The 24,832-nt window shown below is 36.4% G+C and overlaps 1 protein-coding gene across 4 annotated transcripts in view; it reads left to right on the top strand.

Moving 5' to 3' along the window:
- Positions 1–23,992, top strand: part of LOC145980790 (3-hydroxyisobutyryl-CoA hydrolase, mitochondrial-like) — a 157,992-nt gene extending 134,000 nt beyond the window's left edge. For 3 of the 4 annotated variants that reach the window (XM_083113872.1, XM_083113876.1, XM_083113874.1), the window contains 2 exons: positions 21,336–22,306; positions 23,697–23,992. In XM_083113872.1, the coding sequence (XP_082969998.1) occupies positions 21,336–22,306; positions 23,697–23,833 (1,108 nt within the window). In that variant the 3' untranslated portion in view covers positions 23,834–23,992. Of the gene's footprint in view, positions 1–15,366; positions 15,502–21,335; positions 22,307–23,696 lie in introns of those variants that run through there. The other variant, XM_083113873.1, reaches the window with a different exon arrangement.
- The last annotated feature ends 840 nt before the right edge of the window (positions 23,993–24,832 follow it).

The raw sequence follows: 24,832 nt of genomic DNA, 5'->3' as shown, positions 1-24,832 counted from the left end.
ATACCTATTTTTAACCTAAATAACACTATTTATACTATTAAGGAAAGACTTTTAGTCGCATTTTCGACACACAAAGTGTGTGTTCTCAACTTTTATTTGTTTATTTTACAAGTTTAGCCTAATATTTACTCAAATAGCACGATTTGATCGTGTCTTTTATTACATTTTGGACTCTCAAAGACACACACACACACAGAGAGAGAGAGAGAGAGAGAGAGAGAGATAGATAGAGAGAGATAGAGAGAGAGAGAGATTTTTCCAAGTTTACAGTATTATTCTCTAGTTTACTCAAATAACACAATTTAGATGTGTTTTGAATTATATTTTGGATGCAAAAGTATGTTTTGACAAGTTCTACCCTTTTATTTTACAAGTTTAGGCTTATTATTACTCAAATAACACAATTTAATCCAGTCAGGAAGGATTTGTTATTATATTTTGGATGCACAAAGAGATGTTTTCAACTTTTTTACTGAGTTTTTTTGCAGGGTATGTATTAATTTGTATTTATTTTGTTTCGTATCATATATACATTTACAAATTTTTAATTTAGAGTTTAGTATTTATTTAATTTTTTTCAAAAAACACTAAAGAAAAAGTACTTTTAGCTAAAATGTAAGCCACAGAATATATTATTATTATTATTATTATTATTAGGGTTTACTGATTTCCACTATGCTATTTTTGGTTCTGTATTTCTATATGTATTTATTTAGGTCAGGTTACGCCTGCTATGTAGGAAAGTTTGTTTATTTTAGAGTTTGCTGAGTATTTTGTTACTTTTATACTAGGTAAAGTTTTCTAAATATACCAGATAGAGCTCTATATACTTTTGTTTTTGCTGTTTGGAGATGATGCGATCAGCATCACTCTCCATCTGCTTTTTATTTTATGTACCCAATATTATTTTGAGGCTTAGTGAATTCTAGAGCCTATTTATGCAGGAGAGAGGGCTTGAAAATTTTGATTTCAGATAACCCACAACTATTTGTCAGAGTATTTTAAAGGATATTTTATATTTATTATGTGCCACTAGAATATCAAAGCTTGCTTAATTTTTATGTCTGTAACGCTGTTATTGTATTTCTAGCTAAGGCTTACTGGATAAAGTACACGAAATGTTTATCATTTCAACTATTTGCTTTTATACGAAGTCAAATTTTTAGTGTAACGAAAATTATGATGTGTCTATAAAGACTGAAATCCCTTTCCCGATGGGTCCATAACTGGACGCTTACGAACATTGTTTCTTTTATTTTAAAAAAATATAACCATTTATCAATATATTGACAATTCACAGGACAAGACGAAGTTCTCAGACGACTGACTATATGGACCATAGGTCCACTTGCTAAATTTTTTTCTATGCTAGAAGAATAATTTAGCCTTATAGCCTTTTTCAAGGTATTTTAGAAGTATTACTGGGTGTTTTGGGTGCATCAACATTTGGGTTATTTCCATTTGGTTTATTACACTATCTGAACACTGAAATCCTCTGATTGAAACTAAAAGCTTAGGCTGTAACTAGGGACTTAGCATGTATATCGACAATTTATAGGACAACACGAACCTTACAAAGGATTGTAGGTGATGTAGGCCCACACGCCAGAGCTTTGTTAACCTGCAAGAAGCATTTACAGCTAATTCTACGAGGAAATGAGGTTGATGTTTTACTGTTTCACAAGAATGCTATTTTTATACACCCAATATTTGCTTTTCAAGTAACTACATGTTCCAGAAGCACTTACAGGCCAACTCTAACTAGACTTCGACTTATTCTATATCAGGTGCTAAATTTATAAAGAACTATGTGTATATTTCTGAGGAAGTACGCAAAAGCAGATTACCCGATTAAAGTATCTGAAAAACATATTTTTCTATGCAAGTATATTTTTATTGACTGGATTATTTAACAGATCAAACAGGAAGACTGCAAAATTTATTAAATGTATTTCTATAGTATAGGTGGTTTCAGAGATATAAAAAGAACAAATATAAGATTTCGCTTTTTTTTGCTTCTGAGGCTAATCTGGACGCTAAGGGTAAATGGCGAGGAAATGTAACGGAGGAGAAACAGTCCCAAGAGTTATGGGCTGCATGTAAGTTAATACCACAGAGATATTACAGTAGGTGTAGGTTCTACCACCAGAACTTTTCTATTATAATAATACTGGTTATGCTGTACTGTTAGCTAAAGATGCTGATATTTGAGAAACTTAAAAGCTTATTTGCAAAATTTTAGATAAATAATAATCTGTTAGACTGTAAACATATTTTATATCCATTCTGCTAAAGATCCGATGACAAAATTTAAAAATCGTAATCGCCCAGACAGGGACTCGAACCCTGGACAGATAGGTTAAAAGCCTAATGCTATACCAACTAAGCTATCTGGGCACAAGGTATTTTTTTCTTGAAAAGTTAGTTATGTTAAGAAATATATTGAAACATTTGAGAACACTTTTGATCTGGTTCGACAGAGAAGGAGACAACATTTCCAAATTTTTACAGACTGGGTGTATTTTTCCACTATAGAGGCCTTCACTATATGTAATTCGAAACGCTAAAGTTCAGCTAGCTTCCAAAATCCAAAATTGAGGTAAAGATTGTGTTTGGCGAGATTAACAAGTTACAATTATATCCAGTTACGGACAAATAAAGCTAAAACTCTCAGATTTACTGTACTAGCCAAGTTTTAGTAACATTTTCCTTCGCTATAGTACTAATACCAAAGAAATAGGTATATTTTATTTATAATTTGACAAAATGTACTAGTATTTAATTCACAAAGTTAGGTAAAAAAACAGTATTTTAAAAAAAATATTGTTGCTGCCTTCAAATTTTATGTTATTTAGCCACTAACAACTGGTTTACACTGTTTGACATCCTTTAAATAGCAAAAGAAGGAATTATTTGTTTAGTATTTTTACTACTTTATATTTATTTAAGAAAACAATTGTACAGTTTAACTTAATTTTTAACAAATTGTTACTAATTTATATATCAAAGTTATGTTATTTAGAGTGTATGAAGGCGTATAAAGTTAATATTTGTACTTATCAGTGCAACTAACAATTATATTTTACACACAAAAGATAATGTTTACAGTTAAATCACTTGAATCAGAGAATAATATTTTACAGTAATTGATTCATTCAGCACTAGTCAGTACTTTTATGCATCAGAAAGTTTTCTTAATTTTCTATTACGCATGCTATTTTGTGCTATTCTTAAAATGTATTTCTAGGGCAAACTGGTTTAATTTTCTGCTTATAATGCAAAGTTGACATAGTTTTCGCACAATGCTTTGTACATTTGTTATATTCTCTACTTACAATTCAAATATTATGCTTATTTAATGTATAACTAACTAACTCTCTAGCCTTCTTAAACCCGAAGGTTCATGGCTGCAGCAACACATGCCTTTCATCTGTCCCTGTCCTGAGCAAGATCTATATACTCCTTTCCTTCCCTACCAATTTCCTTTAGGTCCATCTCTATATTATCCCTTCATCTTTGTTTTGGTCTTCCTATTGGTCTTTTGACCATCAGGTTTCCCAACAAGAATCCTGTATATTTTTTTTTCCTCTCCCATTCGTACCACATGATCTACACACCTAAGTCTTCTTGATTTAATTATTCTAATAATATCTGGACATGAATACAAATTATGTACTTCTAAATTATGTAATTTTCTCCACTCATCTGCCTCCTCATCTGTTTTAGGCCCAAATATTTTCCTAAGGATCTTATTTTCAAATACTCTCAATTTATGTTCCTAGCTTATACTGTAGTTATTATATCTTTTTCTATCAGCTTATTTTGAAATTAATATTATTAGGTATAGTCTTTGATTTATAACTATATTGCTTTTTTTATCAATTTATGTAAGTGTACACACAGACAAACACATGTGTACACACTTTTATGTACATAGATATGCCTTTTTCAATATTTTAGTATGAAGATTGCACTTTAGCTATTCAAGCAAGGGTAGGAAAGGTAGGATTTCTGAGAATTTGTTGCAGGATTTTGTTGTCCAAGTATAGATGAGAACTGAGCTGAGAGACTGTTTTGAACCTTTTCATGAGAGTTTGCATGTGAACTGTATTCAAATTGACCACTATTGACTGTGCATGCTTCTAAGTTTTGCTGTTATTTTACATCAAGTCTGTGAGACTGCAGACAGTTTTCACTTTTCAAGTAGTTTTTATTGATTGTATTTGTATATGTTTTGGGAACTTATCAGTTTTATGTTATGAGGCAGTTTGTTGTAGAATATTTTTACCTGATTGCTTTGAGATATTGAGTGTCTGCTGTTTTACTTGTAATTATTTTCCTTCTTGTGTTTTGTATTTGACTATATTTTGTTCAAGTTCGTAGTATTTAGAATAATTGTTATTGACTTGTAGATGTAGGGAGTAATAATCCTTTGCAAGATGCCCTATACTTGTCTGAACATTATTCTTAGTGTTCACTTTTGAAGCCTTAGTATTCTGGTAGTATTATTAATGTAGAGGTAAATTAGGCTGAAATGTAGGCATTTTTCTGATACATTATACTCACTTAGTTGTTTCAGCAGGTAGAAGTTGCATGATGGTTTACTGCTGATGATGTTCATTTGCTCTTCTTATGTACTACGTATGATGTAGCTTACTTGAGTAATTGGAATTTTCTACTGAAAAAAGGATTGCTTGTCTATTTTATTCCTATGTTGTTGAGTTTGTCCATAAGCAAGCCATGTTTTTACTCTATCCTATGCCTTGGAAGAATCTAGATATATTGTGTTTGCAGTTTTATGTTTCTCTAAGGTTTCAGCTATGTAGTTTTTTAAACTGTGCTATGGGTGTGACTATTGATTTCTCTTTCTGGATGCCATGTTGGTTTCTGTGTATTCCTCTTGCTGCTTGAATTTGACTTAGGTTGTTTGCTTTTTTTTCTTAGATCTTTATATGTTTATTTGTTCAGTATTTTTATTTTTTTGAATTTTAATTATTTTAATTTTACATTAACTAACATATTTTACTTTAACAACAAAATAATTTACTCTAGTAAAAAAAAAACTTCTACTAACAAAAATGTACTATTATAACTTTTAATTTTAGAAAATTGTATTTTTAAAGCTTTAACTTTGAAAAATTGATGTTTAATTACTTTAATTTTACATTAACTTACAAATTTTACATTAACAACAAAATAATTTGCCCTAGTATAAAAACTTCTGCTAACAAAAATATACTATTATAACTTTTAATTTTAGAAAATTGTATTTTTAAAACTTTAACTTTGAAAAATTGAATTTTAACACACTTTGACTTTAACAATGTACTTTGATTTTTTTATGTAAAAGAATATTAAAAAATAAAAAATACTGAACAAATAAACATATAAAGATCTAAGAAAAAAAAGCAAACAACCTAAGTCAAATTCAAGCAGCAAGAGGAATACACAGAAACCAACATGGCATCCAGAAAGAGAAATCAATAGTCACACCCATAGCACAGTTTAAAAAACTACATAGCTGAAACCTTAGAGAAACATAAAACTGCAAACACAATATATCTAGATTCTTCCAAGGCATAGGATAGAGTAAAAACATGGCTTGCTTATGGACAAACTCAACAACATAGGAATAAAATAGACAAGCAATCCTTTTTTCAGTAGAAAATTCCAATTACTCAAGTAAGCTACATCATACGTAGTACATAAGAAGAGCAAATGAACATCATCAGCAGTAAACCATCATGCAACTTCTACCTGCTGAAACAACTAAGTGAGTATAATGTATCAGAAAAATGCCTACATTTCAGCCTAATTTACCTCTACATTAATAATACTACCAGAATACTAAGGCTTCAAAAGTGAACACTAAGAATAATGTTCAGACAAGTATAGGGCATCTTGCAAAGGATTATTACTCCCTACATCTACAAGTCAATAACAATTATTCTAAATACTACGAACTTGAACAAAATATAGTCAAATACAAAACACAAGAAGGAAAATAATTACAAGTAAAACAGCAGACACTCAATATCTCAAAGCAATCAGGTAAAAATATTCTACAACAAACTGCCTCATAACATAAAACTGATAAGTTCCCAAAACATATACAAATACAATCAATAAAAACTACTTGAAAAGTGAAAACTGTCTGCAGTCTCACAGACTTGATGTAAAATAACAGCAAAACTTAGAAGCATGCACAGTCAATAGTGGTCAATTTGAATACAGTTCACATGCAAACTCTCATGAAAAGGTTCAAAACAGTCTCTCAGCTCAGTTCTCATCTATACTTGGACAACAAAATCCTGCAACAAATTCTCAGAAATCCTACCTTTCCTACCCTTGCTTGAATAGCTAAAGTGCAATCTTCATACTAAAATATTGAAAAAGGCATATCTATGTACATAAAAGTGTGTACACATGTGTTTGTCTGTGTGTACACTTACATAAATTGATAAAAAAAGCAATATAGTTATAAATCAAAGACTATACCTAATAATATTAATTTCAAAATAAGCTGATAGAAAAAGATATAATAACTACAGTATAAGCTAGGAACATAAATTGAGAGTATTTGAAAATAAGATCCTTAGGAAAATATTTGGGCCTAAAACAGATGAGGAGGCAGATGAGTGGAGAAAATTACATAATTTAGAAGTACATAATTTGTATTCATGTCCAGATATTATTAGAATAATTAAATCAAGAAGACTTAGGTGTGTAGATCATGTGGTACGAATGGGAGAGGAAAAAAAATATACAGGATTCTTGTTGGGAAACCTGATGGTCAAAAGACCAATAGGAAGACCAAAACAAAGATGAAGGGATAATATAGAGATGGACCTAAAGGAAATTGGTAGGGAAGGAAAGGAGTATATAGATCTTGCTCAGGACAGGGACAGATGAAAGGCATGTGTTGCTGCAGCCATGAACCTTCGGGTTTAAGAAGGCTAGAGAGTTAGTTAGTTATACATTAAATAAGCATAATATTTGAATTGTAAGTAGAGAATATAACAAATGTACAAAGCATTGTGCGAAAACTATGTCAACTTTGCATTATAAGCAGAAAATTAAACCAGTTTGCCCTAGAAATACATTTTAAGAATAGCACAAAATAGCATGCGTAATAGAAAATTAAGAAAACTTTCTGATGCATAAAAGTACTGACTAGTGCTGAATGAATCAATTACTGTAAAATATTATTCTCTGATTCAAGTGATTTAACTGTAAACATTATCTTTTGTGTGTAAAATATAATTGTTAGTTGCACTGATAAGTACAAATATTAACTTTATACGCCTTCATACACTCTAAATAACATAACTTTGATATATAAATTAGTAACAATTTGTTAAAAATTAAGTTAAACTGTACAATTGTTTTCTTAAATAAATATAAAGTAGTAAAAATACTAAACAAATAATTCCTTCTTTTGCTATTTAAAGGATGTCAAACAGTGTAAACCAGTTGTTAGTGGCTAAATAACATAAAATTTGAAGGCAGCAACAATATTTTTTTTAAAATACTGTTTTTTTACCTAACTTTGTGAATTAAATACTAGTACATTTTGTCAAATTATAAATAAAATATACCTATTTCTTTGGTATTAGTACTATAGCGAAGGAAAATGTTACTAAAACTTGGCTAGTACAGTAAATCTGAGAGTTTTAGCTTTATTTGTCCGTAACTGGATATAATTGTAACTTGTTAATCTCGCCAAACACAATCTTTACCTCAATTTTGGATTTTGGAAGCTAGCTGAACTTTAGCGTTTCGAATTACATATAGTGAAGGCCTCTATAGTGGAAAAATACACCCAGTCTGTAAAAATTTGGAAATGTTGTCTCCTTCTCTGTCGAACCAGATCAAAAGTGTTCTCAAATGTTTCAATATATTTCTTAACATAACTAACTTTTCAAGAAAAAAATACCTTGTGCCCAGATAGCTTAGTTGGTATAGCATTAGGCTTTTAACCTATCTGTCCAGGGTTCGAGTCCCTGTCTGGGCGATTACGATTTTTAAATTTTGTCATCGGATCTTTAGCAGAATGGATATAAAATATGTTTACAGTCTAACAGATTATTATTTATCTAAAATTTTGCAAATAAGCTTTTAAGTTTCTCAAATATCAGCATCTTTAGCTAACAGTACAGCATAACCAGTATTATTATAATAGAAAAGTTCTGGTGGTAGAACCTACACCTACTGTAATATCTCTGTGGTATTAACTTACATGCAGCCCATAACTCTTGGGACTGTTTCTCCTCCGTTACATTTCCTCGCCATTTACCCTTAGCGTCCAGATTAGCCTCAGAAGCAAAAAAAAGCGAAATCTTATATTTGTTCTTTTTATATCTCTGAAACCACCTATACTATAGAAATACATTTAATAAATTTTGCAGTCTTCCTGTTTGATCTGTTAAATAATCCAGTCAATAAAAATATACTTGCATAGAAAAAAATAAAACACTAGTCAAATTCCATTCTCGTATAACTCTTGTACTTAGATAAAAAAATGCAATACTTACAATATGGATCATCATCTTCAAAACAGAAAACTCAAAAGACAAACACAGCAACAAACACCGTAGAAAAAATAACAAAAATGTGCGGACAAATTCGGATTCCCAAGTTTAAATACCCCACAATCGGGCCGCCCCTATTTTCCATACTGGAAACTAACATTCCCTTTAAATTCACGCTGCCTCGTTAACTCTACGAGTCCAAATTTAAAACCCTCAGCCTCTCTTTCCATTAGATAAATTCCTTACATCCACCCGCCTTGAATTATATCACCTTCCACTCATGTCCTTTTAACTTAAAATCCTTTTTTTCGTCCAAATTCTGTACCTGCCTTGGCGATTACTATTTTAAAGTCCGTATCGCCCCACCACACCCACACAGAGAGGGAGTTTCCGCTTAGCGGGAGACTTTTAAAAAATTAGCATTTTACAATCTTTTGTTTTCTTTCAAGGGACACAATCACCCCGTGATACATTTTCTTTTTCCACCTGAAATCGAAGCGGTTCGTTTCTCTAACCAATTTATTTTCTCCAAAATAACTTGTCGTGTATTTGCCCCGTCACAACAACAACATCCCGTCTCATCCACAACCCTTTCGCCTTGACCTACGTTAACAGAGGCTTCATTCTTGATACCTGGGCGGAATATTAATTTATTCTCTCTGTCTGGCATCACCGCGCTTCCCCAAAATTCCTTTCTTCTCTACCTGCGCTGAATATTAATTCATTCTCTCTGTCTGGCATCAGAGCGGAGTCGAAATTCGGAGACAGTATTCTGTCTAGCGTGTTGCACCATCGTGTTTCATAACATGATGAAATTACTGCATAGTACTAATTAATAATATTACATATCGTGGGTTCGAGTACCGGGACCGTCCCCAATCGTAATTGGACCTGTACCTACAGCCATTACCACCGTTCATAGCGGTTCATAAACCATAGAAAACTTATTTTCAATATTATAAACATTAATATTAACATTTTATACATTACATACTTTGTAGTAATGAATATAAAACCATATGCATAGCGTTTAGTACCTCTAATTACCTTCTATATACATATTTTTCATAAAATAAATAATTATATATTCATAAAAAGTTCTAAACATGCAAATACATAAATGTAAAGTACTCTAAGTACATGCTAATGAATTCTAAGTACATGCGAATTAATTAAAACCCGTGCAAATTAGTTCTAAGTACATACAAATGAATTGCGAATATTAAATAGCAACAGACGTTGGCGTACATCAATACTACTAAGAGTTCTATTCAGCTAGTAATATACTGAAAAAAAAAAGACCTTGACAAACATTTACGCGTATTACCCGTTCAATTCAAGAACGGTGTGCTGCGAGAAATGTGATCTATTTCCAACTAGAAAAGCTGAAGAAATTTTACCATTGCTTGAAGTTTTCATAGTTTAGTTAACTATGGGCACACCGGCAGAGCAATGCCACTAGTCTGGGAGTTTTTCTAAAACCTCTGCACCCGACGACATTACGAACAAGTAAACAATCGGCTATTTAAAAATGTAACATATGAGAAGTAAATACAATTGTCTTAAAGTAACTGTTCCCGAATGATTTTTAAGTGGCTCTTGTTCCATAATTTTGAAATCATATACTGTATGCTTTCAATTCTAATTTCTTTGAGGGCGATAAAAACATAGTTCCTGAGATGACACTGTTTTCATTGGAATTTCCATAATTCCTGAGATGACACTGTTTTCATTGGAATTTCCACAGTCCCTGAGATGACACTGTTTCATTGGAATTTCCATAGTTTCTAAGATGACACTGTTTTCATTGGAATTTCCATAGTTCCTGAGATGACACTGTTTTCATTGGAATTTTCATAGTTCCTGAGATGGCACTGTTTTCATTGGAATTTCCATAGTTCATGAGATGACACTGCTTTCATTGGAATTTCCACAGTTCCTGAGATGGCACTGTTTCATTGGAATTTCCATAGTTCCTAAGATGACACTATTTTCATTGGAATTTCCATAGTTCCTGAGATGACACTGTTTTCATTGGAATTTCCATAATTCCTGATATGACACTGATTTTATTGGAATTTCTATAGTTCCTGAGTTAGGAAGTCGTGAATCGTAAATAAATCAACTTATTAATCATCACTTGACACATTCTCATTTGCGTGATAACTTGCAAGCAACTGGACTCACCTGAAGTTTAAATGTATCTTTGATTTCTTAAATGTATTACAATGTAATCAACACCAAGGCCGCCCGCAGGATTTCTTCTCAGAAGTAGGGCTCAATGTCGGGGTAGGAGGGGATGGGCAATGGCGTCGCCAGATATTTTTCTTGGGGTGGGCTCAAGGGTGTATAAAATATCTTTAGGTGGGCTCTGGTTTGGTGGTCATGGCCAGGGCCGGTACTGGGAGATTTTCGAGATGGAGCAACGTTTCATGAACGTTGTGCTGTACTGGAACATTCATGTTCATGGCTCAAATTAATACTTATAATGCAATTATTACAAATATTGTGTATGCAATTTTTATTAGTGTTAAAAAGTCGGCATATAAATTTCCTGTATTTTGTAAAAAAAAATGAATATTATAAAAAAAAACTAAATAAGCTTTCATCTGTTAAAGAGAAGCTTCTCTAGGCTTTTACAAAACAAATGAAGCTTGAAAACATAATAATGGAAAAATTATATTCAACTGACAACATTAAAAATGATTTAATTTATATCGAAACTCATTAGTTACCCGAACAGTAAAAATAATTCTAGAATAACCATTTTGATCAAATCTATTCAATAATTGTTTCCTATTTTTGTAGGTTTTATCATTGTTTTTACATGTGTTAAAAGTTTAATTTTATCATTATGGGGGACGTAATCAATCTTCGCACGTTAATGAAAGGAAACCAACCTAATGGAGAATCTAGAAACGTTCTTCACTTTTGAAGTGAAACTGAGTTATGTTAGTCAATTGTTAAGGCCGCTTTGTGTGCTTTATACCATAATTATTTACTAGCTTGTTACTTTGCGTTATGTAAATAATATAATATTCATTGAATTTGGATGGGCAGACGGGTGCGCTAAGACGAGTTTAAGGTGGGCTAGAGCCCACCCAGTGGCGACGCCTCCCCCTGATGGGGTAATGCTTTCTCCCCAGTTAAGAAAATTCTCACAATGCATCCCCACCACTAGGAAATTTGCATAGTCATCCCCCAAACATTGCATGTTCTCCATGTTGGAGCACACATGCATCGCCAACCTTTCCTCAAAATGAGCAAAGCATCTATCTACTCCAAGCTAGGAATTTCCACTACAAGCACTTGGCGTAGAGTAAGATTTCATATCGTGACATTATTGTCAAGTTCAGAATTGGGTCCACTATATAAATAGAAACTAGTTTCGACTTGCTTCCTTTCCATAAACATCTATCACTTTGTTGATAATAGTTCTTTATCTTTCTGTACTTTTCACTATGCACTTTCATGGCATCCCTCATCTATGTTTCAGTGGCGACTCGTGAATTATCTTGGGTGTAGTGTAGGAAGTTCTGGTAAACAGACCGATGGCCGCGTGCACCAACGCCGATTATTTCGAAGTTCAGATGAACGAGATCAATTTTAATCCACTCTAAATGAACTTGGTTTAATGATTTACATTGCACCAACGAAAAACGACGATCACAAGATTCCGTTCAACTGATCCGAGATTAATTTGTAAGGCTATACCTGATTGGTTGGCTAAAACAAATGACAATCAAGAACCCCACAGAGTAGTTTGATGTGTTAGAGTATCAACATGTAGGAGAAGAAAATAATTCGGGCTGCAAACTTCTCTGAATTTGAGAGATGTACTAATCAACCTTGTCAACGTGTACAAGGATGTAGTAGAGTGTAAAAAAAAATAAAAAAAATTAAAAAAGAACTGACGGCACAAGACAAGAGGATAAGGAGAAAGCATGGAACCTTCTTCTACGGGACTTGAATGCTTTACGAAATGCATTCGATTTTGAGAGAACAGCGTACGTACGCTACCTCGCCCGCTCAATAAAGATATATTATTATTATTACTTATTACTGTACTGTGGTAAGTATTTGAATTTTTAATTTCTTAATTCTTATATATTTATATTGGCGTGTCGTGCAAATAGCCCATAACATGTATTTTCGTAAATTTATACAATCATATTTCGAACAACATGTAGCAATATCGTTATTGCTTTGTTCTAATTTACCTTGAACTTGCAATTACTATATGACATTTATATATGTTTTGTGTTCTGGGATAGAAAGTAGAGTATTTTGAAACATTACGATTTTGCACCACAGAACCACAAATTATTATTATTATTATTATTTTGCCAGTTTTTAGTTTACACAGTTCTCGAATTATCAGCACTGTACATCCAACATCTCTAGCGTTTGCAAGCCCTCGATGTCACTTTCCGCTCTTTTCTATATTCAAAAACAACTGCCTGCAGCCGAAGCGTCAGTATCGTGAACCAGGATCAAACACCCAAACGGTGGCGAATGGCCGATCAGAAGATAAACTCGTTTTGATGTTCCTAGATCGCGATCAAGTGTTGAACCGTCTTCGTGCAATGGAATTTTCCGGTGATCCTTTCCCGATCCGAGTTTAAAATTTTATCCTCGTTCGTGCACACGGCCACGAGAGATGTATTCGAGAATGCGTTCAATAACACAGTGACACGTATCGTTTGTAACTTGTACGTACTAGCCACTGCATTTGTAATGTTAGCTGCAGGCCCTCCCTGCCTGTCATGTGTGGATTGAGAACAGCTTTGCCAATACCAACTTTCTGATAAGAAAAAGTGCTGTTTTAACTCTTAGATTACGCTAAATGTGATAAAATTATAATGGAGGTCTATTATTATTATTATTATTATTATTATTATTATTATTATTATACAATTATTATTAATTTACCGTTATAATTTTGTGATGACTGTAGTAGTTTCAAGTTAAATTTTTGCAGCTATTTTGGAGCTGTGAACTGCGTTATTGATGATTTATTATAGAGTTAAGCAACATTAGGAATTTCGATCATTCAATAAAATTAGTTCAGTAAAGTGCTTGAAAAAAGTTGAAAAAATTGGATGACTGGTAACGGCGTCCGTTTGTTTTATTTGTGACCCCTAACTTTCTACCGATTTCCTTTTATAAAATATTCCTCAGATTTTAAATCGGGGACGATAATGAAAAGATGAAAACAAAAGGATCGGCCATGGCCTGTAATTGCTTGTTCCTTGGTCAGCATACTTCCTTTTGTTTGAAACAAGTCCTCTGGATGAGTACAATCAACATCTGGAGATTTTTTTTAAAATATATATTTCCTCAAAATATCTTTATTAGAATACTATTTCTCTATTTTCCAGAGACGCCCGTTTTTGAGATGATGCTGGATTTTACCATTATGCCAAGCACAAAGTGCTAGGTGCCAACGAAGTTCAAATTTTGCTAGGCTTACAACTATTATACTAGAGTTGGCATCACTGATTCAGGGAACTGCTGGAACTTGCTCGCGGTCTCGTAAAACTGGCTGTACTGTACTATGGCGAGAAACCCTCCTCAGCGGCAGGCAAGGACGGTCTTTGGGCAGCAGATCTGGAGCGAGCGAGTGACAGCAGATTGACTCCTGACAGTTGAGTAGCGAACCTACATTGCACTCATAATTTTGTAATGCGCATTAAACTCTTAAAGAGTACAGAACTGGAAATAAGTATAAACGAACTGTAGAAAGTTCCTCACTTCCTACATGGAGGAATCACCCCTGCTATGTCTTCACGCTACAATTTCACCATTTGAATTGTATCCAGATATCTCAGTAGGCGCAAGTGACTCCGTGGCCCTTCTCTGCGGGCATCCTTGGTCAACACGATTGGCAGTGATGTCTAACTAAGTCGACGGCAGAATACGCTGCGTTTGACAAAATTAACCCATTAGCCGCTATGTACGGGAAATGTTTTGCGAGATTTGTCGCTGGCATTCTCTAAGATACGATACCATGTTTTCAAAAAAACACGGAAGTAGTGCATGTAAGGGACAAGACGCAACTTTGCCGTTGACGAAAAAAAAAAGTTCATGGTATACTCTGTCCCGGGTATCTCTGGAGTTAGCGAGCAAGTAGTGACTCGAGAGACATTTTCATTTTTTAAAAAACAAAAATGAAGTAAAACCCCTAAGCGGTAGTTTTCCCTCTCAGTCTTTTCTCTGTTACATGTTATCAGTTTTTCTCAACTCTATTTCTCTCATTCCGACCCATGTCTTATCCGGGATTCGAACCTGGGATCCTTGCCGTCGTAGTGCGCTGTGCTAACCACGAAGGTCGACGAGAACTCGACTCATGAACAATTGCAAGGGAACGGGATTGCGTGGAGGGGGGAGCAACTTCAGTTTCTAGCCGTTGCAGCAGCGTGTTTGCTTCGCTCCGCCCACTCGCATTCTTCCCTTCTCTTCCGTTATGCGGGCTCTTGCTCCAGATATTCCCGGAATAGAGAATAGAACAAATTATTCTCTGAAATAAATCTGATATTTCCTTTCGTAAAAGAACCCGTCAGCAGCCTCACTAAAGTGTGTACAGACTGACAAGGTAGTGACATCTAGTAGAGTAATTGCAAATTAGATTCTATCCTTTTCGCCACATGCTGACACCTGGAGGTGTAGCTGACAAACTACGTACGCAAAGCTGTAGTGAGAACATTGCGTAAAGTTTATTCTAGGCCATTCTGCTCCCCACTACTCTCCCCTACTTCGTTTTCTTGCTGAATGATCCTAGTGATACGATTAGCTTTTGTTACTGTTCCGGGCCATGCCATTGAATGCTAAATATACGAAGGTTACTGACCATTATTATTCCAAGTTCACTTCCTACACGTCGTATGTAAACATTGATCTTGTGAGGAATTGTAGCTGGTTCTATTAGAAGACATACTTATATAGATCTGCTGTGTGTAACTTATTACAAGTAAGTTAGAAATACTGGGTATATTTGAAAGAGCAAGTGCAAGGATGCTAAGGCAAGGTTATTCGTTTCGTTCCTTTTGTTAAACTTAACACACCTTCAGATTAAGGTAAGGTAGAAGATTAAGGCATGGATTAAAGGAAACGTCAACACTAGTGTTGCCAGCTTAAAAACCAAATTGTCACTCAATCAATTGGCGACACTACAAGGGTGCCAGGTATAGCTTTAGGGGTAAACAATCTTCAAAGAATTGACTCTTCGCTTTCATGCATATCGTCGCATCAATGTCAGAACCATAGCCGCAGACTCCATGGGGCTTGGGGGGCTCGAGCCCCCCAATGTTAACGATGTGGGGGCAGAGCCCCCAAATAATTTTGCTTAAGAGGATCTAATGTATTATTTTGCTTCTCTTGTAAAGTTTACTCTGAATTGTGCCACATGAACTTAACTTTAAATACACATTTGAAATGTTCTAGACCATCAACTTCGGGGGCCGAGACCGCTAAATCATCAACTTTAGGGGGGGGGGCTATGACCAGAGACAGCAAAACACATGACTTATTGCTATACTAAGTATGTAATTATGAGTATTGTTAAAATGTTTACTAAAAATCGTTTCAAAAAACGATGTGCATAAACTAGGGTAGTGGATGGGACGTTCGGACTACAAATGGCTCACACATGAGATTCAGAAAGAGATCATTGATATATTAGGGAGATCTGTTTTGCGCTCCGTGGTAGCAGATATTAAAAGTCGGAAATATTTTACTATTATGGTTGACGAAACTTGTGACATAACCATCCGTGGACCAGTGGCGTCGCTAGACCCTTTTGGAGGGGGCTTCAGCCCCATCAATCCCTCGATAAGCCCCCCCAATTTTTAGCTATTATTACATACAGTATTTCGAGAAAACATATTTGAACAATTGTTAATGCAGGAACATACCTCTAGATACATATTCTGGGAAAGAATCGTTTTGTTGTGACAGTTTGTTTTAAACCACAATCTTACATCTGACACGTCATGTCTTTAGCTGGCAACAGTGCAAACGATCGCCGTCATTTATTCTATTTTCACAACGGTTGCTACGCGAGGAAACGATAGTGGTGCGTTTTGTGTTACGGAGTTTGTGATATTGTGTGTTTGTTATCAAAGCTTTTTGTGACATTTACTGTTGTTCGTACAACAATGGACAAATTTATTATTCGAAGTAAGCGCCTGAAATCGGAAATCGGAAAAGGAAGAGTGCCATGAATTGTGTGTGGATTGTGTTATTGATAATTTTGTAGGAAATTCGAACCGCAGAGTACAGCTGATACATAAAGACATAGTTCACCAGCATTAGAAAAACAGAACAAGAATATCCATCTGTTTTCATAAAAATTAATGCAGTAAATCTATGTTAGTTTTAATTCCTTATGCTTGTTATATATTATTGTCTTATTAATCACTTTGCTATTTTCAAACATTAAAAATATTTACAATAGTAGTAAGTCATGTATCTGGTTGCAGCCCCCCCCCCCCCCAAAGCAGATGGCCTAGCGACGCCACTGCTTTATATTCTGCATTCATGAGATTCCGAATACTGAAGCCAAAACTTAAAAAAGGGAGAGAGTGAGTCATTCATCAATTATTTCAGTAATCAGAGCCTCCAATAATTTTAACATTCGGCGCCCCTGGTCAGAACTACGAATGCACAAATTTGGACTTTCTCACCTAGTGTAGTCTCTGACTACCTTTTGTTGATAGATTCCTATGATAACTTATATTACCTAATATAATAATAATATCCCATGACGCGATAGCCCTCGAAGGGCCTTGGCCTATCTCCTGACTGCCAGTCTCCCTCCCACAATCCTACCTGGAGGTGCGGTGATCTTCGACCGGAAATGGGGTGACGTGGGGTCAGCACTGTCGAACCCCCAGCCGTTGTAGGAGATACCCCAGACCGGGTTAAGCTACTCACTTGTAGCTCCCCAATTTCCTCACGATGGTGGGTTGCCACCGGCACGGCCACTGAGGAGGACTGTACATTATGAAAAAGCACAAAAAGACAAAAAACTGTTCATGAACAAAGTGATAGATGTTTATGAAAAGGAAACAAGGCAAATCCAGTTTCAATTTAAATAGTCGATTCGAGTCTGAACTTGTATACAACGCCGAAATATTTTCAATTCAATTTCAATTTTAAAAGTAGTAGTAGTAGTAGCAGCAGCAGCAGTAGTAGTAGGAGCAGCAGCAGCAGCAATAGTGTAGTAGTAGTAGTAGTAGTAGTAGTAGCAGCAGCAATAGTGTAGTAGTAGTAGTAGCAGCAGCAGCCGCAGCAGCAGCAGTAGTAGTAGTAGGGTAGTAGTAGTAGCAGCAGCAGCAGCAGCAGTAGTCGTCGTCGTCGTAGTAGTAGTAGTAGCAGCAGCAGCAGCAGGAGTAGTGTAGTAGTAGCAGCAGCAGCAGCAGCAGTAGTAGTAGTAGTAGCAGCAGCAGTAGTAGTAGTAGCAGTAGCAATTGTAGTAGAAGTAGTAGTAGTAGCAGCAGCAGCAGCAGTAGTATTAGTAGTAGTAGTAGTAGTAGCAGCAGCAGCAGCAGCAGCAATTGTGGTAGTAGTAGTAGTAGCAGCAGCACTAGTAGTAATAGTAGTAGTAGTAACAACAACAAGAACAACAACAACAATAAAAGTTCATATGACTGAAATGCTCTGCCCCCCCCCCCCCCGAGAATAAATTCTGCGGGCGGCCTTGGCCACCGCAGACCTAGTAGTGCGCAGGACAGAGATATACGTATCTACGTACATGCTCCTAACACTACTTAACACCCCACAAGTTTTTCACCTAAGCCTGACTTGGCGTGGTCATTTTGGCACTAAATTTGCCCTTACATCCACACCACGCCGAAAAAAATATTTTACAACTGACATTTTTCAATACTGAACATTTTCTTAAGTCTCGCATGTCACATATTTCTCTACTTTGAACTCTTCCGAATTTCTGTATATCACGTCATGAATAAATCGTACGCAATGTATGTTCTTCAGCAATGTGGAGGATTTTATGAGACTTACAGAAAAGGTTGTATTACCAAGGAAAGTTTAGATAAATACATTTTGCAAACTGACATTAATATTAATGCTAAAACTTCCACAGGCTGCTTTCATGTATTCGTAATTTTCTCGTTCGCAGCTCGAGGCGACCGCCCCTTGTACCCCCGCCTGTAGCTATGGCTATGTTAAATAGACATGATCCCTTCATTATCGTGAATTTAGTGCATATTTAATTGTATTGTATGCAACAACTATTCATCTCTGTTTTTACGTAATGATAATGATTTCTGACTTCTTTATCATACGCAGTGATTATGCAAGTTCTTACAGAAGATGCAGATAAAATGATAACGTCTTATGACAGCCTGTTGCACTTCGTCGCTGTGTATTCAAGTGATCCGGGTTCGTGGAGGCACAGTAGTACTTTAAACTGTAGGTCCAGTCCCAATTAGCTTATCTGTGCATAAAAGTGTACTTAGAACGAACCTCAAACTCCAACTCCAACAGTCTGTCCCAGACCATGAATTACTTTTCGCCCATAGGAGTAGAACCGAGGCTGAGACCATATTATAAAACTCGATACAGGAACGATATCAGACTTCGGGACTGTCGAGACAAGACCGAGACGTAGATTAACTTTCGTGTGAAAATTTGGTTTTTGAAATCCAAGATTGCTCTACTGTGCGACTTCGTCATACATATCTGTCCTAAACAGATATCCATCTGATTGTTTATAAAAATAAGACATCTATTTTGTACACTAGGGACAAATGTGATACATAATGTGGTTGCATACATTCAGGATAAAATTACATTTTTCGAGGGTTCGTAGTACCGAAACGAGGCATGAAACAGAAAGTTGACTTCTATACGCCGTGAAAGTTTGTGTGGTTGTAACACATACGACTATTTATTATATACTAGCGGATTGCCCAGCGTTGCCCGGGTATTTATTTATCCCAATCTTCTATTAGACAGGAATATAATGAATTCTAACTATAGTGTAAATTGAACTTCGAGTTGAACGGCATTGGGAGTGTCACTATTCATCTTAGCGATCCCGAAAACTATGGATTCCACACTAATATCGGCCGTTTTACATGTCACACCCCTTCCCACTCCCACCCCTAGGGGTGCCAGATATGCCTTGGAGTTGAACGGCATTGAGAGTGTCACTATTCATCTTATCGACCCCGATAACTATGGATTCCACACTAATATTGGTCGTTTTACATTTCACCCCTTCCCACCCCCACCCCTAGGGGTGCCAGATGTGTCTTGGAGATGAACGGCATGGGGAGTGTCACTATTCATCTTAGCGACCCCGAAAACTATGGATTCCACACTAATATCGACCGTTTTAGATTATTTTTACATGTCACCCCTTCCCACCCCCATCCCTAGGGGTGCCAGGGGTGTCTTACCCCCACAGTATTTCTTTCCATATTCCAAGTGATATGTATACCAAGTTTGGTTGAAATTGCTCCAGGCGTTCGAGAGTTATGGCGGAACAAACACACACACATACATCCATTTTTATATATTAGATTTCGGGTTTCGAGACGAGAAAGAGAAGGGAGTTTATAAATAGAGACGACATTAGGAACCAGACAAGCATATACAGCTCGAAGCGAAAGAGAATGAAACAGACCTCTTCAAATGAGACGGGACGAGACCTTGCCGAGGCTACCATCCCTACAGTTGCTTCCCCAGTTCAGTACCCATTGGAGACACATATGGATCTCACTTTATACTATGGCCGTGTCCGAAAGGTGCAAGACCGTACTTGAAGCGTGCATGGTCTTGGAGTGCGGTCTTCAAGTTGTGGACTGGAAGTGAAAGTCTTTCGAATTGTACTTCGACTGCAGCGCCAAATACGATCAGTAGATAGAACTGAGGACACGTTGTTTCCATCGCGTTTTAAACACTTGTTTACAACCATAGAAATCACATAGCATTTTCAAATGTTCGTACACATACATTTCCACACATTAGAAGAACTTTAACCAACAACTTGCTGACCCATAACGCATATTTAACCCGTGTTGCTGGCTTTCTATCTCCGCGATTCAAAACAAATGAGCAACTAGTGTGGATATCACGTGACCTAGTCACCAAGCATCTGTGCTGAGAGCTGCGTTCTTGCATGCTTCTGTACTATACTAGGTGACGTCACTTCCGTCAAAACCACACTTCAAGTATGTATTACTTTGCACCTTTGGGACAGAGCCTATAGATCCAGTCCCGATTAGCCTATCTGTACATAAAGTGGACTACAAAAGCCTTTTTTCAGCAACTTTTTCAACTCTGTCACAGACTAAGTGTCAGTATTTATCTAATCAAGCTGATCATTCATCCTTATCTTCTTTATTAGCCAAAAGTGGCAGAAAAGTGAAGCATTAAAAGTGCAATTCGAACCGTTGTGTTTTGTGCCTCTGACGAGAATCGTACACGGAACCCCTTGATTTCAGGACGACTATAGTTTTCTCAGGGTGTATGTGGGAATGATTTTGTAAAATTTGCTCGTTATACACCCATAAATATGGTGCACTTTATCTACAACGTTGTGTTTTTGCTGTATTTTTCGTTTTTAAGCTCAAAATGTGTTGAAATTCACTAAAAACATCACAATTTGCATTTTGTGCCAAATTCGCGATATTGAATGTATGAAAAACGTATTTAGAACATGTTAGTATACATACACAAGTTTTGGCAAAAATTAACATTTTTTGATATTATCGCGTTTGCGAAGAATCAAGTTTCCTAGTCATACGTAGTAAGAAGATTTCTGTCTCTTTACAGGATGCTGACTCACCGCATCTTACCACTAGCCAAATGCCCTACTCTAAGGAGATTCCTCAGCTCTGACAAACGTGGCATGGTCTTAGAGAGAATAGGAAATAAATTTCTCGTAACTCTTGACAGACCACGCACGAGGAACGCCATAGACCTTCTGGACGTCCAGGCAATCCGAGAGCCAGTGATGCGATGGTACAACGACACCAAGTTGGCAGTAATCTGTGCAAAAGGTCCCATATTTTCCGCAGGGGGAGACCTGAAGCTCATTCTTGAGATGCAGGGAGACAGGCGACAGATGCTGGCGTCTTCTTATGAAATGTTCTTCATGATGTCCAAACTTCCATATCCGGTGGTGACCTTGATCCAAGGACCGGCAATAGGGGCCGGGGCGGCCCTGGCCATGCACTGCACCTTCAGGGTTGCAACGGAGAACGCAAGCGTGTCGTTCCCAGAAACTGCAATCGGGCTGTACCCTGACAACGGTGCGACGTACATCCTCAACCAGGTTGAGGGAAAATTGGGTGCGTACATCGGCCTCACCGCGTGCACCCTTGATGCTCAGGATGCGTACCATGCGGGATTTGCTACGCACATGTGTGACGGTTGTCGGCTCTCTGAACTCAAAACGAGGCTCCTCGATCTCGAAGATTGTTCTCGAGAGTCCGTCAAGGCTGTCCTGGACGAGTACACGAGCAGTTTCAAGTCGCACAGGGAGTTCTCGCTTCAGACTCACCTCGACGACCTGGAGAGATACTTCTCTGCCGAGACTGCTGAAGAAATCTTGCAATGTCTGGACAAGGATGGTTCAGACTGGGCGCAATTAACTGCGAAGAGATTGCGGCGGAGGTCCCCAACCTCACTAAAGGTGACTAAGAGGGCTATAGAAGAGGCTAGAGGATTGCCACTTGCCGATTGCTTGTACAGGGAAACTCTTCTCACTCAGAGACTGATGGCTGAATACGACTTTCTAGAAGGTGAGTCCAAAGTTACAAGCCGGTCCCCGTGGCGGAGTGGTCAGCACATCACGCAACGACACCAGGCGTGCCGGGTTCAAATCCCGGCCTTGGCCTTCCATCACTCATACCCGCAAATCAATCAATCAATCCCAAGTTACAAGTTCTTATTACATAATCAGTACTGTGATGCAGTGGCATATTATAACTCTTCTTTCGTGGGGTTGTGAATTGTAGAATGGATTTCTTTAGTTTAGTTGTATCTTTGTTTACTTATTTATTTACTTAAATTCAAGACAAAGCACTGAACGACCATTTTGTACTGAAACTGTAACAAGTGTAATACGAGCATAAGTAGCAGCAGCAACAATAACACACAGGATGGCACAAGAAAAAAAAATGACATAACGAGTTTCGGAAACTGTGTTTGAAGGTAGGTTATTGTATAAGTGCGGAAGCCTACAGAAAAAGAGAATTGAAGAAGGAAGTGGGATTGTGGAATGACTTTACATTAAGGGTTGGTCGTATGCGTAGTTGAAGATTAAATGGATTTATTAGAAATTTCGTTTTAATTTTACCATTCATGATTTTTTTGTGTGAGGTTGGGTACTCAAAACAGACATATATCTAAGTTATTGAGGTGTGTCAGGGAAGGTATTCTATGGCGAGGAATGGCGGGGAGATAGCTGAGGACAGAATCAATCCTGGAAGGATTATTTTCAGCAGCCAAACAGGGTGGCAGTTTTAAAGAATAGGGAAGATAAAAGATTAGACCTGATTTTAACTGATGATTTATCTCTCACTATCAGATATTTATGCCATATCATACATATTAAGTAAGTAAATTAAGATTAACTTTAATTGGATGATTGATCATTATCCTTCATTGAAAGCTAAAATGTAACCTAACATCTTATTATGCACTTAAGTAGACATATGTTGCCGCGTTTTCTCAGGCATGGTTTCATAGTCAAGTATTTGCTTCATTCCATCTAAACAGCTGAAACTTTATTTAAAGGTTAAACGTATGCGTTAATGATGAGGCTGTGTAATCTGTAATGATTTATAATTATTTATCTATTATGAAAGTTCATCAACCAATTTATTTGTGGTTTTATTTTAAGTTTCTTGAAAGGGAAGTAAATATTAAATTTAAATTCAGAAGGGAAGAGGTTGGTATGGGCTATATAACTCTCCCCTTGGCTCGATTTTTCCAAAACATAAGTGTGTTGAATGCAGTTAAAGATGGTAAAAATATATGACTGGCTGCTTAAAAAATAAAGGTAGGCTTAACCTCCCTCCCTTCCGAAACTTCTTGGCGCGTAAGTGGTAGCGAACTTAATCCCCAGCAATATTTGTGCATTAATTATAGCCAGCACGCATTTAATATTCTATTGTTTTTGTGTTCCAGGTGTTCGAGCAGTTCTCCTAGACAAGGATGGAAAGCCAAAATGGCAGCCAAGCACTCTTCAGGAAGTGACGAAAGAAACGTTGGATCGGCTGTTTGGGCCGCCGACTGAAGATGACTATGTTGCTAACTTTAACTAAAAAAAAACTGGTGTGCATGTTGTAATGTGGCTTCATTTGCATAAGAAGCTATGAAGAATTTGAAAGCCAATTTATAAAATATTGTTGTCATTCAAGAACTATTGTAAGCATTCGAAAAGTATCGAGGTGTTGTGTTTTGCGTAAGAGAAGGAATAAATGTGCACCACAATAAATAATTTAATGTTTTCTTCTATTTCCTTTTAACTTCTCATTTGCTTTCCTTAGTGAGCACATATTGTACACTCGCCTCTTGTTTGTCCAAGGTACAGTTCGGCCGACATGGTTGCATTGATTTTAAGTAGAATTATCTATTATGAAGTCCTATGCAGTTCTCTAAACCATAAAAAAACAATTCAGAACTTCCAGAAAATATTTCATTCACCTTCGAGCCCGCCCGACCGAAACAATCTGGTCAATGCAATAGATTCAGATAGATAGCTACTGTAGATAGATTGTTTTATTCACCTTTAGAATGAGTACATTCATGTTTTCGACATTGGATTTTTACATTGGATTACATTTCACTACATCTCATTATAGTTTTTTTTTTTTATGGATTTATATGATGTACAATGCTGATTGCTGAACAATGATGCTCAAAATGTTATTAGGTAAGTTATTAATTCTGATGTTCTCCGCATACCGTAAGAGTTTGTCGGTGTTTTATGAATACACCCTATATATACAATTTAGCCACGACCAGAGCTTGAAGTGCAAATTGTTATGAGAGTCTGAGAGAAGATGTTTTCTCGAGCCTTGGGGCTAGCTCCTGCACTTAACATGGTGGCAACGAGAGAACCCCCTTCTCATCTAGCACCGATCATGATGCAAACAAACATGAATGCTTCAGACGCTTTAAGAACATTATGATAATACCTATTTGCTAACAATCTTCTTCCATTCAATAACCAGTAGGTAGCGTGTTCAGGATCTTCGTTAGTTATCACTGCAAGGAGATACTATGTATTATTTTTCTATATGAAAGTTCCACATTTTGCC

This window comes from Lepisma saccharinum, chromosome 28 (assembly GCF_977018435.1).
Source record: "Lepisma saccharinum chromosome 28, izLepSacc3.1, whole genome shotgun sequence".
NCBI classification, from domain to species: domain Eukaryota; kingdom Metazoa; phylum Arthropoda; class Insecta; order Zygentoma; family Lepismatidae; genus Lepisma; species Lepisma saccharinum.
Note: the sequence above shows the minus strand (reverse complement) of the source record. Positions and strands in the feature narration are given on the sequence as shown.